The 24,549-nt window shown below is 38.1% G+C and overlaps 2 protein-coding genes across 2 annotated transcripts in view; one reads left to right on the forward strand and one right to left on the reverse strand.

The window, feature by feature from the left end:
* myoz3a (myozenin 3a) overlaps window positions 1–9,506 on the forward strand; it is a 14,576-nt gene extending 5,070 nt beyond the window's left edge. Inside the window, exons 4-6 of the mRNA XM_077247225.1 lie at window positions 641–803; window positions 2,516–2,690; window positions 8,445–9,506. Of these exons, the coding sequence (XP_077103340.1) occupies window positions 641–803; window positions 2,516–2,690; window positions 8,445–8,628 (522 nt within the window). The 3' untranslated portion in view covers window positions 8,629–9,506. The remainder of the gene's footprint in view (window positions 1–640; window positions 804–2,515; window positions 2,691–8,444) is intronic.
* The window catches only part of LOC143756664 (pre-mRNA-splicing factor RBM22-like), a 34,969-nt gene continuing 15,829 nt past the window's right edge, over window positions 5,410–24,549 (reverse strand). The window contains exons 3-10 of the mRNA XM_077247224.1: window positions 19,946–19,975; window positions 19,743–19,875; window positions 16,353–16,453; window positions 16,106–16,278; window positions 12,618–12,818; window positions 11,382–11,632; window positions 10,375–10,488; window positions 5,410–10,161 (exon numbers count right to left, since the gene is read on the reverse strand). Coding sequence (XP_077103339.1) covers window positions 10,025–10,161; window positions 10,375–10,488; window positions 11,382–11,632; window positions 12,618–12,818; window positions 16,106–16,278; window positions 16,353–16,453; window positions 19,743–19,875; window positions 19,946–19,975 — 1,140 coding nt within the window. The 3' untranslated portion in view covers window positions 5,410–10,024. The remainder of the gene's footprint in view (window positions 10,162–10,374; window positions 10,489–11,381; window positions 11,633–12,617; window positions 12,819–16,105; window positions 16,279–16,352; window positions 16,454–19,742; window positions 19,876–19,945; window positions 19,976–24,549) is intronic.

The raw sequence follows: 24,549 nt of genomic DNA on the forward strand, positions 1-24,549 counted from the left end.
AAAAAAACAATTGTTGCTTAAGAACACTGTTGTTATTGTTAACTAAACCTGTTAAAGATAGTTTACAGTAATTTAAATAAAGCTTAAGTCAAATGAAACATATTTGATGAAAATTATATACCAATTTCAACCGTAGCTTCAGCGTCTATTTATAATGTAGGGGGCGGGGCTTGAGATTCTAGAGAGCATTTTGATTGGACAGAAAATCTGATGAGAAGCTGAAGTGCAGAGTGATGTCATCAAAATCATTGATCCATATTGGCAGAAGTGATAAATTAAGTCTTTAAACGCTTATATCTTCCAAATGTGAATTTTGTTTTGGAGCTCATAGCTTATAGATAACCGTAAGTCTAACATATTCACAATAAAGGCCAAATAACATACATTTCGATTTCGTGGCTATTTTGAATCCCCAGAATGTCGCCTGGAATTGATCTGATGAGTTAATGAATCTGGCTTTACCCGTCTCACATTCTCCTGCTCGGCATCATTTGTGTGGAGGCGTTTCACCGATAAAATAGCCTTAGATAGGGGCCATTAGGGCACACGTTTACCAGTCCATAAGGCTAAAGGTCCCACATTCATGCTTTAGCCTACAAGACATTGAACGAACTTCTCCGTCCCGAAACTCTGCCAACAGAACGACATGGATCAGAATCAAATCCAGAACCAGAACCACATGATGACAGACATGCAGGGAGGGAAAGAAAACCTGCTGTATCCAGTAGCTGGAAAACACAGTCTGGTCACGAGCCTGAAGAACACGGTGGGCAAGAAGGGAAGCCCAAACGTCCTCGCACCAGGTACTCAATACCACTGCTTTTCTGACCAATATTACTAATTGTTACATATCAAACACATTTAATGAGTTTGGATAAATCCTTTTATATCACATAACCCATACTAAATAAGACTGTTGTTCAAGCTCATGGTTAGTGACTTGAGCAAACCTGAATCCAAAAATATCCTCATTTAACATTCATTCAGTATATCCCAGCAAACACATAGCAATGAAACAAAAACCACACTAAGCACTTACTGCTTCTTAGCAACACCTTAGCAACCACCCAAATACCTTAGAAAAGTGGCAGTAAGATAATGTGAATCATACATTCATATGTTAAATTGTCTTACTATGATTATTAAGTTGTTAATAAACCTGAATCAAAGTCAGTACACATAAAAACTCAGACAAACGTTTGTTAGAAATGGAAATGAAATGGTCCAAACGAAAAGTGCCCCAAATCTTGGTCTTTTATTATGAATAGATAATACAATACACCGGCTCCGGCTGGAGTAGAAGCTCGACCCAATATCCTTTGTCTGGGGTTTATATAGTGAAAGTCTTAAAGAAAAGAATACAAGTCTAACCAATAAAATCAAACATTACATCATAGATATCATATAGACGTTATATAACAGCTTCTTTATATGGGCAGTATCCTGTTAGATTTCCAACAGATCCAGGGGATCCTAGAAGCTTTTCAAACACACAATGTATAGAAAGAACGAACATTCAGAGGAGGCTATTCCATCTTCCATATCTGAATACCAGATGTTTTAGCCTACACAAATGGAAAATGTGCAGACGTGGCAGTTGTGCTGGTTAGAATAAAGAAATGTATATAGACTGTTATATTGTATGCTGAAGGACAAAGATATTCTAACAACGTTTTAATCATTTTTTAGGCTCTACAGTAAAATATATATTTTTTTATTTGAGAACTAAATCATTTTATGTGAGTTAAATAAAGGTTAAGTAAAACAAATAAATAAATAAGATTAAAGTTGAATTTAACATTTGAAATTAAGCTATAAATAATTTTTTTCTTTAACAAAGACAAAAGTACATAAAAATATTACTAAAACAGAATAAAACTGAAAATATAAAAAAGCTTATTCAAAATCTTAATATAAATCCTAGAATAATATAAATACTAAAATACCACACTATCTATGAATCTATTTAAAAATATGTAATAAAAACATTAACATTTTAGTAGGCTACATATTAACAAACATTCAAATAAAAAATTTAAATAATTTTTAAAAAGCAGTTGGAACTAATATATTATGTAGTGCTGCTTCTCAAGTGCATTTATCTTTCTTCAGTGACCTTTAACTGGAAATCAAACAGAGCTAGTCGATAAGAAAATGATTTTGCAGTGCGCAAGAGGAATATGCTTGTATTTCTGACGTCTTTAACAGCAGCTCAGTCTTCACGAATCTGATGAGCTGATATCATTAGCTCGTCTCTGCCGGTAATTAACTCTGTCTAATGTTCTTCTCCGTCTGTGGATCCCTTAATAAACATCCATCTCCTGTTTCCGTCTCCTTATCTGCCAGTTTCCCCTGAACAGACCAGTCCGAATAATATCCGCTAATGCGTTTGCGTGCTAGTCCTGTGCGGACCCTATGAGCTAAACCGTGTAGCATGCTAGAATGTGCTTCAGGACAGCAAAGCTCCCTCTATTATTGGCCCTATGAATCACCAAGCATCATCCTACCCTTTTAGGCTACTCAGGACCGTTAAGAGAGATCCCTCGGGAGAAATTCAACGCCACGGTGATCCCGAAGTCTTATTGTTCACCGTGGCAAGAAGCCCTGGGAGAAAGTGAAGAGCTCAACGCTCAGATACCTCCACAACCACCACAGAAACTCCCGCTAGCGAACTACAGGTGCTTTAACAGGTAAGACAGTACAAAACAAGTGACCTAAATCACATACTCTCGAGTAGGTTCTTATTTTGAAGAAGTAATTACTTCACGACCGCTAAAAACGCATGTCCTCTATTATGAATATAATCTGGACGTACCCTACTACTTCCTCCATGTTATCATTATCATGTGACCGTTGTGTCGCTTCACTGCCATTCATAAATCCTCTCCCGTGGCCTCAATGGATAGTAAAGTATCCATCACATGCACACTTCTGTGAATTCAGACATACTTATTTTGTCGTATACTGTTTTTCGCCTACTATATTGTAGGGAAATATGCGATTTCGGACACAGCTGTAGTCCTAAACTAGTCCTAACTATTTTCTCCGCAAATGCTTTGGTAAATAATAATTAGGGGCAGGGCCTGACATTAATTTTTTTGCTCACTAGCCACTGTGGCTATTGGTTTTCCAAAGTTAATAGCCACTCAGCATTTACACTGGCCACAATTGTGACATCGATACCATGGGGAAAAACTGCCTTATAGATATTTTTAAAATTATCTCATAATTTGGCACCAGGTATATTAGGTTGTTGTCACTTTAAGACCTAAAGGATCCATTATACTGTTACACATGTGTTTTCTTTCTCAACGGTTTACGTTCATTTAAAAAAAACTGACTGCGTTACATGAACGGCATTCTGACTTTATTACACTTAAACAGTCAAACACACACAAAACAGTGAAAAAGACTTAATTTAGTACTGAGAGGCGTCTTTTTATGCTGCCCTTTGGGTGTTTGAGCACAAAATCTGCGGCAATGAGTAAAATTATGTGCAATACGTGCAATTCGACGCCGAAATTCAGGCCCTGTAACAGCAACAATATTTATCCGGAGATCCATGAAGCCAGTGAATGAGGAGAGGCGGGTTTGTGTGTTATTTCTTGTCGGAGAGCAAAGTCTATCTATTCTGAGGAAAATGAGTATTGGAAGCGTTTCAGATATTTCAGTATCTGTATTGAAAAATCGATTTTTATAACACTACATTGCACTTTGTTTATTATTTCAGATGACTTTTTAAAAGACTAAAATTGAAAAATGTATAGCCTATATAAAATTCAACCAACCAAGGTGGCTAGTACCTTGGTTGGTTATGTATAATAGTGTTATGTCAAGCCCTGAATAATAATACGGAGCCTCTAAACAGACATGGTGATGGAAATAAAAAAATTATTTCAATGCTTTTGCGTTCCCCTGGGAAACCTTGCGTTCGCTCGCAAAGAACTCAGAAGTTTTGCCAATGGACGCAAAGCTTCTCAGGAGAGCGCAAAATCATTGAAATATATTTTTACATTTTCCCATCACCATGTCCCTTTATTCTCTCGTCTCCATAATAATTATGACATACTAAGGATGTGTCTCAGTCAGCTCCCTAGTTCAGTAGTCAGAGCACTGATCAGGGAGTCGGCCATTTTTAAGGAGTCTCAATCGCAAGAAACTGCATAATCGCAGATATAATGATGGGGTAAAGGTAAGTAAAAAGATATATAAGTCATTTGTAAGTGCTTTGGATAAAAGCACCTGCTAAGTAAATAAATGTAAGTGTAAAAATAATGTAAAAAGAAAATAATAAGGCAGGGCACATTCAAACTTATGTCACCCACACAGCTTAACGTGTCAGAGAATGTAATGTACCAACCTACCGATCGACTTTAATTTGGAGATTACTTCAACTCACTGAAGGAACTGAGAGTTGTGAGAGTGCAAATCTGATTGAAAACCTATTGGATGGCTGAAACAAAAAAGAAAGATTTGCATCTATCACAATAACGTGACACAATACTGCGGCCCATGTAGGGTTGGGATTCCCCTATAACAACTTCTTTATTCGGGAGGGATTAAGTCCATTCTCCACGGGATCATAAAACGGAGGCAAAACATGATACGAGAAGCGTCCTTGAGGGTCACTGAGAGGTTTTGGCACATTAACTTCATGCGTGATGATTACTTTTACAGACCCAACAAGACTAATGGACCCTATCAAATTATGAAGTGCACTTAAGAGAGCTCCAATGTTTCCATTGCATCTTCCCATTTGAAACGAGATCCACAGAGGAGCGAATGACTGAGGAACTATTTAAGGAACCGCTGGCACACGGGAGAATCTCACATACGAACTAGAATTGCGTCACCAGTTTGAGTCCAATCCAGAGGCAGGAATATCTTGATTTGGCAGGTCTGGGTGCATTAAGTGAGTTTTGGACAAAATTACATGCAGTTTCTCGAAACTTAATGCAGTTGTATTCCAGATAAGCTCTTGTATTGAATGCCCACTTTATGCCATCAAGATCTGGACCATTCAATCTCATTGAATACTTGTGAAATATGTCATATTATGGACGTCTAAACTAATCTGGATACATTTGAAAACGCTTTTTCTCTATGTTTTGGCCTTCCTTCCACACCGAGTCCTGCAACAACAGGTTTCTGAAGAAATCCTGAAGGAAAAACAGGTTTTCACATTGTGAAAACGGAGGTATTTTAAAACGATGACATATTATACTGATATACAGTGTTGTGCCTGAACGTGTTCATTGAACGATAGTTCATGAAGTCGTTCATATTTTGGGCGAACGTGAACTGAACGTACTGTATTACTGCCTGATGAACGTTACTGTGAACTCGTTCTTTCTGGTGTCTGTGAACGGCAGCTCTCTCAGTTTAACTTCGTTCAATAGGCAAGGCAAGGCAAGGCAAGGCAAGTTTATTTATATAGCACATTTCATACACAATGGTAATTCAAAGTGCTTTACATAGAAGAAATTAAAATAATCAAAAGAAATCAGAATAATTAAAACAGTTTAGAATAAAAGATAAAATACAGAAATCAGAATAATTATAACATAAAATAAAATACAGTGCAAACAGTCGGACGAACAGTGGCACAGTGCTCATTCAGTAAATGCACAGTTAAACAGATGTGTTTTGAGTCTGGATTTGAATGTGACTACTGTAGGAGCACATCTGATCTCTTCTGGAAGCTGGTTCCAGCTGCGGCTGGCATAGTAGCTAAAAGCAGACTCGCCATGCTTAGAGTGAACCCTTGGTATTTCTAGCCGATGTGATCCTAATGATCTGAGTGATCTGTTGGGTTTATATTCAGTGAGCATATCTGCAATGTATTGAGGTCCTAGGCCATTGAATGATTTATATACCAGTAATAATACTTTAAAATCAATCCTAAATGTAACTGGCAGCCAGTGTAAAGACCTGAGGACTGGTGTGATGTGTTCATATTTTCTGGTTCTGCTCAGAATCCTAGCAGCAGCGTTCTGTATGAGCTGCAACTGTCTTATGGTCTTTTTGGGAAGGCCAGTGAGAAGTCCATTACAATAATCCACCCTACTGGTGATGAAAGCATGCACAAGTTTTTCTAAGTCTTGACTGGAAACAAAGCATCTAATTCTTGCAATATTTTTCAGGTGATAATATGCTGATTTAGTTATTGCTTTGACATGACTACTGAAACTAAGGTCTGACTCTAGAGACACACCCAGATTCCTGACTTGATTTTTAGTTGTTTGATTTCACAATAGAGTGCCAGATTTCTATAGAGTCGAAAACCCGGATAAAACACACCGTAAACAGGCCTTAATATGTAGCGGAAAAACACCCAATCTGGCAACACCAGCACCAGTGTCGCACCGCCGCATGCGTCATCAACACAAGAAGCAGCAAGGAGGATCATATGATCATTTAAACCAGTTTATGACAAGGTCGGTGAGGATGGGAAAAATCTTACATTTCTGTGCAAACTTTGCCCCCCGATAAAATAACTGCTGTCTGTGGTTCTATATGGGCTGTGCAATAATTTTGAAAAATAATAGCTCGCAGCAACATATGGAAAAAAAGAACTATGAACTAGTTCAAAATTTTGAATTATGAACTGAACTAGTTCATTTTAAAATTTGTGAACTGCACTTTGAACTAGTTCATGTAGAAAGTGAAATTTCCCAGCACTGCTGATAGTTATGTTTATATCGATGTATGCTTAGAAGAAAAGGTTCTATGTAGAATCTTAAAGGGTTCCGTCAGGCACATCATATATAGAACCTTTTAGGGGTTCCATCATGGGATAATTCTATGGATTTATTTTTTAAGGAATCACTTTAATTAAATTGTATGAATAAGCAGCTTGTAAACACACTTTATCACTTGTAAAACCTGAAAGTATTATGCACTCAAGACATTTCACCTTATATAGAACCAGGGCCTAAAACTAACTTTTCTGCGATACTTGCCAATGGCTGTGTGATTTTATTGGGGGGAAAAAACAGTTGTTTGTATGACACCGAAATTTTAGATACTGGTAGTGAAAATTCATAATTCTCCATTCCAATTTTGGTAAACACAGCTAAAACTACTAGCCTAACTAATATACAATTAAAACAACATTAAAGAAAAGTACCAGTAGTTTTCAGGTAGAGACATTCAATAAAGTAATCAAATGTAAAATAACACTGAATAGTCTTCACTGTATAAATTAAATATCAATTAATCCTTATTAAAGTTTAAAAAGTTATTCAGTCAAGAGCAGTGAGTGATTTTTTCAGCTGCTGTCACTTTAAGAGCAAATGCACGGATCTAATACACTGATCCTGTACACGTGTGTTGTCTTTCTCGACTGTTTACGTTCACTTGAACCATAACTGACTGTTTACTAGGATACTTGCCAAGATGGGCATTTTTGTTACATAATTTTGTGTGAATATGTCTGTTCAATTTCAAGATGACGTGAAAGCGAGCTCATTTCAGTATCCGCGAGCGGTCTGAGATGCGTCTTTCTGTGTTCACACTTCTAATGCACACTAAACTTCTCACACAGTGTGCGAGAAATTAATAAAATTCACTTTTGCATCTACTTGCACTTTAATATTTAAATTGGTAAGGCTTATACTTTTGAGACGATGTTGCACTGACCCGTCAACCGTCCCGAGCGACGTTCACATTCATGTTCTCACAACATTGCATTATTAGAATTCATAAAAATGTTTTTTTTTTTACATTTACATTTAGTCACTTAGCAGACGCTTTTATCCAAAGCGACTTACAACTGAGGACTAAAGCATGCGAGTCATCGTGAAGAGGCAAGAACAACGCAAGAAGTGCTCAAAATAAAAAGTTCAGGCATTGCTCAGAGTAGCAAAAACCAGACAAGGGAAGATTTAAAGAAGGAAAGGTTTTATTATTATTTATTTATTTTTACTCTCATTTGGAGCTAGGGGAGGGTTAATTTCAGGCCCTGTAAAGAACCTTTTTGGCATTAAATTTTCTTTAAAATTGAGTCAAGAACACTAGAGTTCTACAGAACCCCAATGAATCTTATATGTGCTATTCACTTTCAGTGTTGCTTAAGATAGATCTTCATATTACATTTCTGCAAAGATGACAGAAAATGTACTAACAATTGCTGTCCTGCAGCAAAACATGATGACAAATGCGTTTTAGGCCATACGATGAATGGCAATCGTGAGCGACCTGGACGAACCAGTGAGTGGCGGCATATTTTGCTAATAAAATAACGGTGCCTGAAGAATAGCAGAGAACATCTATTACTTCTGGTTTCTCGGGCATCACCTCAGTGAGCTTTCATTATGTTTTATGATGATTTAGTGTGGAGGGACTGAGAGCGTTTTGAAACGAAAACGGTTTTCAAATGTATCCGGATTAATGCAGATGTAGCATTTCAGATTCAAGTCTTCATCGTTTGGTTTTTGTCTTAGAGCCGCGGTGCCTTTCGGAGGTCCTGTGCGCAGTCAGAGAGTGATTCCTGTTATTGGGTTCGAAACTCTGGAGACTCAAAATCTTCCTGGCATGACGTTGGCCACCATGTCCAAACGACGCAACTTCAACAGAGCCCCGCGGGGATGGGGCGTGGGATACTCGCCCGAGTCCAATGACCTGTGAGCTCCACGCTGATCCACAGCTGTAACAGCAGAGGAGGAGACTGGCGCACCGTCAAGACCTGCGCTTTGCACTTTCACACCGTCACATTAAGTTCCCTACAGGTGAAATGCCAGAGGAGAGCATTTGAAAACCAAAATTAAACATCATGACAAAGATGATCAGGATGAGGAGATGTTTTAGCTCAATGATGGATGAGGGAAGTCTTGGTTGCTCTCCTAAAACAAAACAAATCCATTAACACATCTATAAAATAAGAAATGAGTCAATGAAATACTGGCATTTCATGCAAATATTGTGTAGCATTCACACTTAAATTGGCCCTAAAATGTATTTGGACACTTTAGGCACATGGAAAATGTGCACTTAACATTGCATTAGAGGACTAAATATCAAATACCAAACTATTTTGTCAAATGTTTTTGCTTGTAAAATATGTTTGTGCATCTTTCTTAATTAAATGACATGCGTTGATATTTTTTATCTAATGCAACAGTGTCCGAATACTTTTTGTGTTTCTTAAAAACAGAGAAGACGCTACATTTAATGACAGCTAGTTTAATGTTCTCAAAAGAAAATGGTAACCGTAGGTTCTTTCAATAAAGTCCTTGTTGTTTTTGAATTCCTTTTTTTTTCATGTTACAACAAAAGAAAAGCACTGAACTGACAGTTTATGAAAAAATGTTTCATTGCAAAATAAGAAACTGATAAGTATCAGAAAAACAAAACAAAAATGTTAAAAATGTTTTTGAATATAGTTGCATCCTTGACACAGTTTTTATGCTTTTTAAATCTCTAGATGCAAGACTGAAATGTGCGTGTGGGTTTGTGAATTTCACTCTCACCCTCAAATAAAAAAAGCACATTTTACAAAAAGAAAATGAAGCCTACTTCAGGACCATAAAGATTTTTTTGCATGAAAAGCACTAACTAAACATTAATTATCAACCCAAATTCTCAGTTACCTACTGTAATGCAACAACTGATTACTCTAATGTGGAAAAAAAAGATTTTTTGCACAACAGTAATAACAGTTTGGGGGGAAATGGGTTATGCAAATGCATATTTGTAAACGGTGCTTCGTTTTCAATGTAAACTCACTGTGAGTCGTATCTTCTAAACAGAAAGCTCACAGATTCAGCATGATGATGTCTCACATTTACAGCAGCTTATAGCAACCAGAAGGCAGAGGGAGTGCAGGTTTAACAGCACGGGCCTTTTTGTTGGTGAGTTTTGTTTGTAAATACCATGTGACCGGGGCATGATTGTGACGTACAACAGCAGCGCCCAATCACACGACCATACCAGTACTGGCACTTCCCATAGTGTTCCTGTCAATCACTCAGTGTGATGTCACAGGTTAGACTCCACCCTCTGATGACATCATCTTCACAGCTCATCAGTCACTGTGGCGAATGGCAGCATGCGCACCCATGCGCTGAGGATCCTGGGAAGGGTAATGGATGTGGCCTGGAGGTCTCAAGCCCATCGGAGGAGGAGGAGGACCCATGTGTTGGAACATGGGAGGCACAAAACCTGAAACCACAACCAGATGGTTTTAAAATCATTCAAGAGCCATTTTTGGGGCAGATTCAATCATTTTAATTTCCGTTAACAATAACAGCACTGGTTGTATTATATAAAAAGCACATTTTGCAAAAAGAAAATGAAGCCTACTTTAGAACCATAAATAATTATTATGGCGAAATATGGAAAGATGCAGGGTTTGAGTGGAGATGAAGTGTGTACCGGGCGCTGGTGGGTTTGGCAGACTGATGTTCATGAGCGCAGGAGAGATGCTCGGGTCCAGGTTAAAATAGTTGGCACACACTTCCTCCTCTAGAGCAGACGGTGGCGGTAGAGCTGCAATACACACATGATATAATCACACAGATCAATCAAATAACGTAATGAGCTGTGCATTACAGTCATTTTACCATGGTTTTATCATGTTAGTCACGATGCAAAGTAACAGCAATATGACAAAAGACACTAATGTTCAAAAAATTAATGTAAATAACAGTATATACAATAAATCACAATAAATAAGGAATATTGATCATTATCATAAAGTGGGTGAATCATTTAAAAAAAAGGATTGAGTCATTCCATTCCCAAAAACAAAATAAAAATATTTTATATTTTTTATTTAATATTTATTGCATTTATTTTTATTTTCTTTATATAAGAAAAAAAATTTTGGGTCATTTTGCATCCCCAAAAATAAAATACAAATATTTATTTCATTTATTTTCTTTATATATTATTTTTTTTGGGGGTCAAATTGCATTCCCAAAAATAAAATAAAAATTGTAATTTATTTTTACTTTATTTATGTATATATTTGTGGCGCAATATGACCCAGAAATTGTTTTCATTAAAATAAAATAAAATAAAATACACATATGCACAAGAAGCTATAATGATATATACATGTATGATTCATATAAAAAATGTCTGGGTCAAAATGCATTCTAAAATAAAATAAAATATAGAACAAATAAATACAATTTAAAGTAATTTGTTGCAAATTATGACCCAGACCTTTTTTCATGGTTTTATTAAAATAAATGCACATATACACGGAAGTAATAATTGTAAATAAATTATTATTATTATCTTATTCCTTATTGAATAAGGAAATGGGCTTCATTTCCTTATTGAATAAGGAATAAAATAATAATAATTGACTCATTAACATTACAACCTATATGCCAGTAACACACACGCACACGCACACACACACACACACATACTGGTGGGGAGACCGGGTACTGGGTGTAGTCTGGTGCCCGTCTCACTGAAGCCTTCCCTGGCCGCTGACCCTTTCACCGCCTGAGAGTGACCCCACTTCACCACGAGTCTGAGCCCATTAATGATGAGCTTATTGAAGGACTTCTCCACTGCGAGCTCTGCACCCTGTCGAGTCACAAACTGAACAAACGCACACTGCTGTCTCTCAACCAACGTGATCGCACGGATCTCACCGAACTGGTAGAAATGATTCCTGAGAGACAAGTCGAAGAAAAAACAGAGAAATACAAATCTTAAACAGAAAATGCAAGGTTGGAATAGAATACTCGTGCACTGATTAATGCATACTGCCAACTATTTCTTAAAAACAATGGTATGTGAAAAAGTATGCAGCTGGTACAGTATGCAACAATAATCATTTCAAACAACATGACCCTTATTATGAGATTAACACAATATTGCGATTAAACACGTAATAAGACATGCATGTAAACTCTACAATCTCATCAATTTCACTCTGAGCAAAATGTGCATGTAAACAATAGCGGTAAAAATAACCACAACTCTTTGAGGAAAACCACATCCATGCATCTATTAACTCAGCAATGTTTTTTATGCATTTTTTTTATCAATTTGTGCAGAAATTTAATTTTTGTTATTTTCCATTAAATGAATCAAGAAGAAACTGCAATGAATTGTTATTTTTAATGCATGTGTTTGTCACAATGGAAAGTCAAGTTGTGTGCAGTTCATTGTGGGATACAGTTTTCCATGCAGTTTGCTCTGGTTGTATCCTGTGCGTTTTGCAATTTCATGCATTCAAATAAATTATGCAGCACAGTAAAGATATTGCAAAGTAGCTCAAACAGGAACTAGCGACGTCAGGGTTATAGGTTGGATTGCCAGGGAATGCATGAACTGATACAATCCGTATGTAACTTGAATGCAATATTTTGGTTAAAAGGATCTGCTAAATGCACAAATGCATTTTAGGTTCACAATTATGTATTTGTATAATATAATAGTTTGCATGCATGAAATGCTTAATGCTTTGCTTAAAATGGGCATGATTCAACTAGAGAGAGCACACTGCATGCAAAACTATCCCACAATGCAGTGCACACACAAATTTTGACAATATGCATTGCACACTAGAGTTACACAAACTATTTTTTAATCCAACATACTGAAAACACACGTTCAGATGTCAATCATATTCTCGCTGAAGCTCCTCCCACCTGAGCTCAGAGTCCGTGAGGTTTTCTCCCAGTCCTCCGATGTAAAGTGTAGTGATGGACTTGTCCTCGGGAAGGTCCAGTTGAGGCATGGTGGACGCTCTCTTCAGGAGTTTATCCGCCACCGGGTCGTTGACACCGTAATAACGATCTTTAATGTTCTGATCGGCCAGAGGATCCTCAGGGTCTGTGGGCTTCTCATGTCTGACGAGAAAGACATTATTTTAGTGATTGAAAGAGGAGCGATTATGCTTTCTTAATATGTTGTTACTGTTTAAGCATTAAAAATCTCTGCAAAGTCACTCAGTTCTTCTCTATATCAGTGTCAGGGTTTCTGAACTCCTGAAACGCCTCCATTGTAGTCTTGAGTTTCTCCCGGCAACGAACACGTCACAATATTCCTCATTATAATAATTCATACGCAGAATAAAGGGGCGGGGCCTGGTTGAGTTAGTTAGTAGTGTGTTAAACTGGTGGTTATGGACATTTCCCAAACACACTCGAAGCGCTCGACCAATCACAACACACTGATCCAGCCGACCAATCAGAGCACAGTGTGCTTTTCAGAAGGAGGGGCTTCATAGAGACAGGAAGTAAACAGAGCGTTACTGACAGACTGGGAAGAGAGGAGCCGCAACAATGGAGAATATGAGGAAAATAATCAACATTCAAGCAGGAAAACCTGTTCTAGTAGAGCCTGAAAACAACAGCAAGACTTTGTAAAAGGGCAGAATATGGGCTCTTTAAAGGGTAACTAAACCCTAAACCAACTTTTTTTAGTTAATGATCTGTAAGAATGGGGCTTTATTAGTACTGTTCAATGATTCAAGTAACTTTTTTGACATTTGTGTATAAAGTGTTTTAATTCTACAATATATGGTGTAAAAATTGCTGAGTGCTGCCCTCTTCAGGTTGAACGGTGGCTACTGCAGTTGAATTTTCCTATTGGATGTTTGGGGTGGTTCGTGACGTAAGGGGTTCTTAGTGACGTAGGCAAGTTCCATACAGACAGATGTGTCTCAGGTGCACGCCCTCCTCCACTGGGCTCCGCCCACTTTTCCAGCATTTTTCAAATATTGCCAGTGGGTGGAGTCAGGCTCTGACCAGGGGTTTAGTTACCCTTTAATTAAACATGGTCACAACACTGCTACTGCCACTGTGTGGACAGTTATCAGCATTGCAGCTGTTTCCCACCATGAAAAACAACATGAATTTGAATTTCTGCTTGATTTCATTGTAGCCAAATCAGGATTTTGATTTAACCATAGAAATTAATTTAACCTAATCGTTATAATTAAAAAGGACACAAGTCTAATGAATGTCATATGAAATTTTTGAATCAATCCCTGCATTATATCAAAAAAGCAAAAAAAATTCTCATCACTTGAAATTAAACTTGAACTGAAATACAATAAAATATTTTTTAAAAACTTAAATTTTTTTTATTTCAGTTGCCTAAGCAACATTTGTCATTTTCATTTAGTTTAACCTGACGCACTAAAATAGCTAAAACTGAAATAAAAATCAAAAACTATATAGACATATTTTTTCAAATTATTGATGTAGTGAAAAAAGTTAAAAAAAAAGTTATCTTAAAAATATAAATATAACGCTGATAAAAACGAAAGGAACATTTATCGTAACGAAGTTATAAGAATGACTCGACAGTGAACATGCACTTCATCTGCGAGTCTCATTCATATTTCACATGCAGAGAGAGATTTTCCTAAAGATGAAGCAGAACTATTTAACTATTTAATTCTAAGGGTCAGATAGACATGGAAAACAATTGGCACAAAAAACATAACTAACATTTAAGTGTTTATATATATGTGTGTGTGTGTGTGTGTGTGTGTGTGTGTGTGTGTGTGTGTGTGTGTGTGTGTGTGTGTGTGTGTGTGTGTGTGTGTGTGTGTGTGTGTGTGTAAGTAAATGTAAGAAACCTGTCTTTGGACAATCAGCTTTTTCATTTAGAGCAGCAGAAAGATGAAATTCAGAGCCTGTTCATATTAGAAAGTGTTCATCATTTAGTATTTTTAAAACTGCATTTAAAATATGGCTTAAGAAAACTCAATCATGTGATCATTAATTTGGATTTTTGTAATTTGATATTGTGATGTGATATTATTATTTTATTTTTCTGGATTGTAATAAAGTGCTGTAATTTTATGTAACAACATTTGAAATTCAGATTAATCAAAATGGTTTTTCTTAGGAGTCTGTAGATGAGATAATTGAGTAATGAGGCGCATCTTTTTGGGCAACACTTGATGCATTAATACTAACACTTTCTCTTCTCTTCTAGATCTTTTTTTTATTACACTGCATTAGATCAGAGAATGTCTAATGAGGGGAGAACTTCCACTCCCAGTAAACTTCCGGCTTCTGAACTGGTTGCAGTTCCACTCTGGCTCCACATGAGGGCGCTCACAGGACGAGTGCAGAATGAATGGAGGTCTATGGAGATATACCCCTCAAAATCCACTTTTCTCAGGATATAATTTTTTGTCTAGTAATTTGAATGTTGTATTCGAAAGGAAATGCAAAGAAATTAATCATTGCTGGGTGTTAGATTTTTTTAGAGTCACTCATTTGCTTTAAAAAGTCTTTTAAAATGTCAATGACGTCATACACATCGTGCGACCAGAGATCCTGCTTTACGGCAATCCTTCAGTCACTTTGGTGCTTTCGCGATCTGCACTTTCTTTTCTCTCGAGGCATGGACAACACCGCTGACACAGGGAAATACACGTGCCAGAAGAGTTTTAGTTTTGTTGTTTTAAAAGACCACGCACGAAAACACACACTCACACACACATTATATATAAATATATATATGTACACAGACAGATGCCACGATGCCATCAGGCGGTATCTCTGGTCGTAATCAGTCCTTCACTGACCAATCATCGTTCATTAGCAGAATGCTAGCGTGTAATGGGCAACAACAACCCAACCTGTTAGAAATCGAAAGGACATAAGTACTCGTTCATTCAACTTTCCACCTATAACCCATGTTGAACTTGCAAAACCTACAATCAAATCTGAGATCTTAACAGCAATCGGGTGGAACAGACAAATTTAGCCGTCTAGCTCCATAGACTCCCATTCATTTTGCACTCATGGCGATCGCCCCCCAGTGGAACTCTGGTGGAACTACAACCAAAATTCGGTACAATAGGACTTAATAGGGAGTGAACAGGCTCTCCGTAGACGGGCTCTGGTTAGACTAAACTGGGCAGCGTCATAGCATTCACATATTGTTGTCCTATTGTTAGTTTAACTGCTTCTATTGGTCTCCTCATTTGTAAGTCGCTTTGGATAAAAGCATCTGCTAAATAATTAAATGTAACTGTAAATTCAACATACCTGCCCAGAGACTACATATACAAATTAGCTATCTAGCTAACCCTGGCACAACATTTGTTGCATGGTCCCCGTTAAATAAAGTGTTAGTATAATGACTTTGGACACTGCAGTTGAAGCCTGACCTGTACGGACACTCCTCTCCTCTCCTACACTCTCCCTTCACCCAGAAGGAGCAGATATGGGGTCTGTTGCGTTTGTAATACGGTGTGGTTCTCGCCAGCTTTAGCAGCATGTCACTGGGGCTCTGCGATTTACCCAGAATCCCCAGCGGTCGGGTGCCGTCAGAGTTCTGGATCTGACAGACACAGAAACACAAGAGTTCATGCTGCGCTCTGTGTTTGTGAGCTGTAGTTTGTCACGAGACGTCACCTCTCTCTCCATGTTCTGAGTGTAATATTCCCTGTTGACCTCTGATCTCGGCATGTCGTCTGTAATAGACAAGCTCGTGTCTCTGACCCGGATCGGGAGACCTGTGCACATATAACAGGAGACAGAAACATTATTTAAGCCCATTATTGCCAAAGGATTTTGTCAGCTGAACGTTAAATATATGATTACTCTAAGTACCAGTGATAAGTTAAGTTAAAGGGATAGTTCACCCAAAAATGTAAATTCTGTCAGTAATTACTCTCCCCTCATGTTGTTCAACCCCGTAAGTAGGGCTGTCGCGGTGAAGGAATTTCCCTTGCGGTAATTGTGAGTTGCTATGCGGTTTTACCGCCATTTATTTATTTATATTTATTTGTTGCTATATAAATACGTGTTATGATGTGGTCAGCATACAAAAAAACAATGTAACCAATGTAACCGAAACTAAACAGCGTCTCCGCGCATTGAAAGGCTGTCACTCAGCGCGCAGTTGTTACGCCAACGGACTGTCTCTGAGTGAGTCATTAAACCGTTCATTCAACGAAAACGTTCAAAAAAGCTAATCCCTAAATGATAGATGTAATGAAACAAGGTGCTAATTATTGTTTAACTTTGAGCTCCACTTTTCAAGGCTCAGCTGGGCACCAATGCTTCACTTTTGGGCAAAGCTTAAGCAATGCTTCACTTAATAGAGACCAATGGCATTGATTCAATGCGTGACTCGCTGCTTTCCCCACACGGCTTCCTCGCGCTGTGTAATGCTGACCAGCGCTGACGCCATTCATGGTAAATACCCTTACACGTTAAAAGGATGATAGCCTACGACAAATATTTCGCGTTCCTTGGAAACGGCAACCTTTTCACGAATATACATGACTTGACTTCAAAGACGGACGCAGGTAATCGCACGCGCTCAGTCGATCACATTCACTGTCTGTTTAGGCTTAAGTCCAAATCCACGAATCCTCTGTACAAATCACCATGATAAACAGTCTTGTTATCATTATTAACTTATTTAACATTCAATACACATGGTACGAACTACGAAGGGTGGCCTTATGAAAAAAGAAAACGCGGTTCGCGGTTACTTGCATTCCTCTGCGGTTGGCCTGTCAGTAGCGCGGTACTGCGATATTGCGGTTATCGCGACAGCCCTACCCGTAAGACCTTCGTTCATCTTCAGGACACAAATTAAGATATTTGTGATTAAATCTGAGAGCTGGATCACTCCTCCATAGGCTTCTAAGGGATTGAAACTTGTTCCCCGAAAAGTTATTAAAGACATCGTTAAAATATTCCAAGTGTCTACAGTGGCTCAATCAGACAATAATCAGTCCTTCCAGAAAAATTTAACGTTTTTTTGTGATTGTTGCGGGCAAAAATCCTTGATTATGCGGCACGTTTTCTTAAAAAATGCGATGGAATATGCAGGATATTTATGCAATTTTATGCAATGAAATTGTGGGAAATTGCAAAAACTGCGGTTTGATGAAAAAGAGAAAGAAAAGTGATTCCCAACACCCTGTTCTCGCTATCTACTGCCTTAATGTAGAGTCATTTCTTATTACTTCCTATGATAAGCAAGCGTACATCACAGAAAGTGCTGGAATATTTAGATCTCATCTTGTTTTATTTCAGACCTTAAATGGATAGTTCTTCTTAAGGGATTGACACTTGTTCCCCGAAAAGTTATTAAAGACATCGTTAAAAGAGTCCAGGTGACTACAGTGGCTCAATCTTAAGTTTATAAAGCGACGAGAATACTTTTTGTGCGCAAAAATAACAACTTTATTTAAACCATTCATTTCCTTCTCTGTGGGCCTCGAGTGAGTTCACTAGTGTAATAGTGTAGTGTTTCTGTGTTGTACGTCACACGCATCATCACACATGACCAGCGTCGGCCAATAGTGAGCCTGCGTGTGACGTAGCTCTACGCAATCACACTACGCTAACTGACTCGAGAACAGAGAAGGAAATGAACAGTTGAAATAAAGTCGTTATTTTTCTTTGTTTTTGCGCACAAAAAGTATTCTCGTCGTTTGATAAACTTAAGATTGAGCCACTGTAGTCACTTGGACTATTTTAACGATGTCTTTAATAACTTTTCGGGAACAAGTTTCAATCCCTTAGAAGCCTATGGAGGAGTGATCCAGCTCTCAGATTTAATAAAAAATATCTTAATTTGTGTCCTGAAGATGAACGAAGGTCTTACGGGGTTGAAGAACATGAGGGAGAGTAATTACTGACAGAATTTACATTTTTGGGTGAACTATCCCTTTAATTAATCAACTTATATAATTAATTACACAGTATATTAGGGGTTGCACGACTACTGATTTCTGCTAGTCAATTTCGTATCAAAACAATACTCGAGTTACTCGACTACTCGTGGTTCATGCTTCTGCAAATGGAAAGACATGAAATAGTTCTTATCAATAAATCTTTATTAATTCATAGCCTAATGCAACAATTACATAAGTAAACTCTCAGAACATTATAATTATGACATTACATATTTCAAAATAAAAAACAAACAAACCAAAAAAACAACAAGGAATAAAGATTCAAAACAGAAAGTTATACGGAGATTACAGACGCAAACCAGCAGCAAGGCCGACAGGAGCACTTTGTCTCCTTTATTAAAGGGACAATGTGTAGTTTTTTAGGCATTTTATTATCTAAAATCAATTTTATTCATAAATATGTCCTCAATGGTGTACAAATACCTCTGCTAATGATCTGACTTATCCTCGTAAACGAAGAATTTATTATCTTCATATACATGTGACGGGCAGGTCCACGGAGGCTTCCATGTCGTTCCGCCATCTTGACAAACTATAATAGCAGAGAGGGCAAAAAGTACTAGGCCAAAGTGTTTCCTCAGCGCGTTTTCGTTCAGAGCCAGCGACACGTGACTGAAAGCAGCAGAAACGGAGGAGCAGAGCAGCGAGAGGCGCTTCACGGCCCCGTGAAAGTTTAAAAGGCTGCATTGCACTGTTATTATTCTTACTGTAACATTCGTTTGTTCGTTGTGTCAAGTTGCAGTTTGTTTGAAATAACAAACCTGTTCACCCGAAGGAAAACTCGACGAAGTGCTATTAGAAGACATCCTGTCATAGCTTTTTGGTACATAACGGCTACCGTAGATGCAACACGCATTTGAAAACGCGACGCGCTGGAGAGCACAATTCGTTTGAATGCAAAATACAATTTCACCGCTAGATGGGAGAAATTCCTACACAATGTCCCTTTAAGGAAATAAATAATAATAATAAAAAAATTTAACCTAAAAGGCAATATAAGAAAACCCTGAAAATGACAAAAGCACATAATAAAATTACAAAAAATGTAATGAATTACAAAAAATAATTGTGTTTCTGTAAGTCTCACCGTACTCCAGGTCCAGTAGACAGGTCTGGCAGACGTTCTTCATCTTACTGCAGGTCTGACACACCTCCGTCTTCTTGAAGCGCATGCGGACGCCGGGACACCAGCGGAAAACGGTGAAGGGACGAGCACATATCTGAAAACACACACTTCAGCCGCTTTGCTCTGCTTTATCCCTTTAACCCAACGTCACATGCTGAGCTCACCTTGCATTCTTTGCCATACTTTTCCTTAGTCTGCAAACACAAAAATAGTGTAATGAATATTGAATGAAAGCTTCAAATTTAAATTATGCTTCAGTGATACAGAGCTTTTTGCAGGTTACTTAAACAGGTCATCAGGTGCCCGGTTTCCACAAGTTGGTGTGATTCTTTAGGGTTTACATGTAAAGTTTGTAACATACTTTGGTTAAAATTTTTTAATGGTTGTGTAAAACAACACGCTTTTTACCTCCTCAAAAACAGCTCTGTTCACAGCGACCCGTTTCGGTGCATGTCTCTTTAAATGATAATGAAAAACTGCATCCCCCCCACCCCCACCAATTATGCTAATATGGGAAATATGCTAATACGGAAAATATGCTAATACGGGAAATATACTAATACGGGACAGTCCATCAGTCATAAAATCATTGAAATACTGTAGTTACACTGCTCATTAATATTTTAAATAAGGAACTTGTAAAGAGTAATTTATGATCCAACAGAAAAGCTAGTAACTTGTAACTTGTACATTTAACCTACTATGGCTTCTTGGCTTTGTATGGCAGGCAGTAACGTTAGCCAACTAGTTTACGGTTAGACTAGGCTAGCTATCGATAACGTTACACTGACACAACTTAAGTTAATGCTCTGAATTCGCAGCTAATATCAAATCCATAACTTTTTGATCAAGTTAAAATTTCCAGGTCAAACACAAATAATCCGACTACCTTTTAATATCATCCGATAACTAATTCAATGCCGATTTGTTGCTTTGCCCACTTACCACTTCAAGACAATCTGTAAAACATTGCCAGCTCAACGTGCGAGACGAGTGAGTGTGAGTTGCTTGAACATACACAGCAAACATTCTACGCGCGTAGCGCTCTAGATTTGATATACACAGACACCATATTAGGAAAAAGGGGCGGGCTGATGCTGACCGATTTATTACACATCCAGAAGAATACATTTGAGTCGTTATAGGCTCTGGTAATTATGAAGCATAATAGGAATAAAGTTGTGACAAAAAAATTATCAGGGAGGAAAAATCTGAGGGGGCACGTGCCCCTCACTTTGAATGGCCATGACGCCACTGGTTTAAAATAGTCCAAGCGACTACCGTGGCTCAATCTTAAGTTTATCAAGCGACGAGAATACTTTTTGTGCGCAAAAAAACAAAAACGACTTTATTTCGACTATTCATTTCCTTCTCTATGGGCCTCGAGTGAGTTCACTAGTGTAACAGCGAAGCGCTTCTGTTGTTGTACGTCACACGCATCATCACACATGACCAGCGTCGGCCAATAGTGAGCCTACGTGTGACGTAGCACTACGCAATCACACAACGCTAACTGACTAGAGACCCACGGAGAAGGAAATGTATTGTTGAAATAAAGTCGTTATTTTTGTTTGTTTTTGCGCTAGGGCTGCACGTTTTCAAGTTTTTCATTAACCGTTAACCGAGGCCCTTAGCGGTTAATACTCGGTTAACCATAGTGTACGCACCGCAAGCCCGAGATACAGACACACGAGAAAGGGGTAGTTCATTTTTAACACCTTTAATAACTGCACAAAACATCTTTAACTTTTAGGTGGCAAAATATTGTTTTAGGCTACCTAATTCTGTGAATTACACTGCACAAACCAAAAGTACTACTGCCAAATGAAGAAGGGTCAGTTCTCCCCAGAACATAAAATATTCATTTTATTTTATTTTTCGTGTTCGCATTTATATGGAACAAACAATGGGACGTGGCAGTTCTGGAAGCGGCACTAAAACTTTCACAGAGACCTCAAACAGAATGCACAAAGCCTTTCTTTAAAGTGAATTTCGTTTTGTATTAATTGTATCTTAATTTTAATCAATGTTTCATCAACCAATTGTCTGCAACCAATATAGCAGACATTAGATAATACGGAGCCGCCGACGCGTGAACTGGAGCTCAACTCATAAACGAATTCCGAAACTCCGCGTAGGCTATAAGGTAGCCTAGTTGTCTCACAGACCTGAGAAATAAATCTATATTGAAATGTCTACTTTTAAAAACAACAATTTAAAACGAAAGAAAAAAAGACTGCTCTCTGCTTATGTAATCCGTATGAAAAGTGCATTTCTCTCTGGCGCGTTCACTGCGAAGATCGCGAATCAGCATTGTCAACTTCATCTTTCCAGCTGAGTGAACCTGCAAACAATTAAAATGTCTCCTTGCTATATTTGACATATTCATAATCATTACTTTTGCCTGTTCTTTTTGACAGCTTTTAGGTTATTGGCAGCGCAACCCAGGCTACATTACATGAACGCGTCAGCACCGAAAACATGGAGATGGAGATTTTTTTTAAATAATCTGTAGGGTATGGACCAATCAGACACATACTAATTATTCATTATATACAAAGGTTTATGAAACCCCTCACACAGCCCAAATGAACAAACACAAGGGCAGAAACAGTGTCATGTTACAGGGCATGATAAGGAGATTTTACGACCTCCGAGGAATGTGGCCACATACTCAAGAGAGAGACTATGAAACAGAAACCCACTTTAAAACAGACTTTGCTGAATTAATCATAGACTACCTGATCTATAAATGAACATGCATAAAACTGTGAAAGAAACATTGTAAATGGTTTACTGTCTCGTGTACTATTAGGTATATATTATGGTATGTATCCTGGTATACAACCAACTAACGATCAATGTAACCTCACCTGTATCATGCCTCCTACCTAATTAATCCTCATTTAATGACTCACACTTTGATGTACATCACCTTCTTCTAGAATGCGGTGTGGATGTGTTATAGCTATCTGAGCATTAATGAACGTATAATCATGCTAGGGACAAAGATCCGTAAATCAACTAAGAGCCACTTTCCCTCTCAGACATGTCCCCTTTCTGATTGTCGAGTTCAACCCTTAGGGGAGGATCTTCTCCAGGCCTTATTAGAGACAGTCCACATGTGACCTCCCTCTCTTAGTTCTTTCATCCAGCCGCAACACTGTTCTGGTGATTCTGGGGAACCCCCTCCCCCTCCACGGGGGCCCCAGGGCCCAGCAGGCCTCGATTCCAACCAGATATGGGCTTAGGCAGGAGAGAGATGACTCTCTCACAAAGAACCAAGGACAATCTCACGAGTTTTGGAACAAAGACTCCAACCAACAACGACTCCAATCACCCACTCTTCAGACTTCCTCACTTCTCCTGGGTGCTCGGCGTGGCCTCAACAGAGTCCCAGCTCTTCACCAAACCAGTCATTTTCAACAACTTCAAGAATTGTTCCCATTACAAATGCAAGTATTCAATTCAATGAAATGTGAAAATGAAATTCTGATGGTTCTTCTCATAGACCCTCTTCCGGTTTCCAATTTCATCCTATCACTAACCTATTTATGTATTCATGCGTGTATGTTGTTTAGTTTATTTATATTCATATAAATATCTATATTTAGTTAATAAAACTTGTACATAATATGTATTTGGTTCTGTTCTGTTTGCAATACAAGTCACTTTACGATCACGGTTTTTGCTACTGGCTCAAAGTACTGTACAGGCCAAGAAATAATTATTCTTCGGTGGCCATGGAAGATACCCTTTATTAGAATAAATTAATAATCAAAATAGTTCATTGGAAGAACTGATTAATTGATTGTAATATTAATTCAGCCACATCAAGTTAATCCAATTAACTGACCCAAATATTTATAATTAATAATAACAAGATATTATTGATTATTAATATTTCCAAAAAGCTGAGTTCCTTACAAATCGCACAAACTATTTGATATTCCAATTAAATAGGATACTCAGTTAGGCTACTCATCCCAACCAACTATTAAAAAAATGTTTACTTGTAAGCGGTCTTTTTACATGTTAGTTTTTTTAGCATTAATGAAGGTATAATCTTGCTAGACACAAAGATCCGTAAATCAACTAAGAGCCACTTTCCCTCTCAGACATGTCACCTTTCTGATTGGTCGAGTTCAACCCTTAGGGGAGGATCTTTTCCAGGCCTTATTAGAGACAGTCCACATGTGACCTCCCTCTCTTAGTTCTTTCATCCAGCCGCAACACTGTTCTGGTGATTCTGGGGAAACCCCTCCCCCTCCACGGGGGCCCCAGGGCCCAGCAGGCCTCGATTCCAACCAGATATGGGCTTAGGCAGGAGAGAGATGACTCTCTCACAAAGAACCAAGGACAATCTCACGAGTTTTGGAACAAAGACTCCAACCAACAACGACTCCAATCACCCATCCTTCCGACTTCCTCACTTCTCCTGGGTGCTCGGCGTGGCCTCAACAGAGTCCCAGCTCTTCACCAAACCAGTCATTTTCAACAACTTCAAGAATTGTTCCCATTACAAATGCAAGTATTCAATTCAATGAAATGTGAAAATGAAATTCTGATGGTTCTTCTCATAGACCCTCTTCCGGTTTCCAATTTCATCCTATCACTAACCTATTTATGTATTCATGCGTGTATGTTGTTTAGTTTATTTATATTCATATAAATATCTATATTTAGTTAATAAAACTTGTACATAATATGTATTTGGTTCTGTTCTGTTTGCAATACAAGTCACTTTACGATCACGGTTTTTGCTACT

Source organism: Siphateles boraxobius, unplaced genomic scaffold (genome assembly GCF_051911475.1).
Source record: "Siphateles boraxobius isolate OS27281-9 unplaced genomic scaffold, OSU_SipBor_1 3, whole genome shotgun sequence".
Classification (NCBI taxonomy): domain Eukaryota; kingdom Metazoa; phylum Chordata; class Actinopteri; order Cypriniformes; family Leuciscidae; genus Siphateles; species Siphateles boraxobius.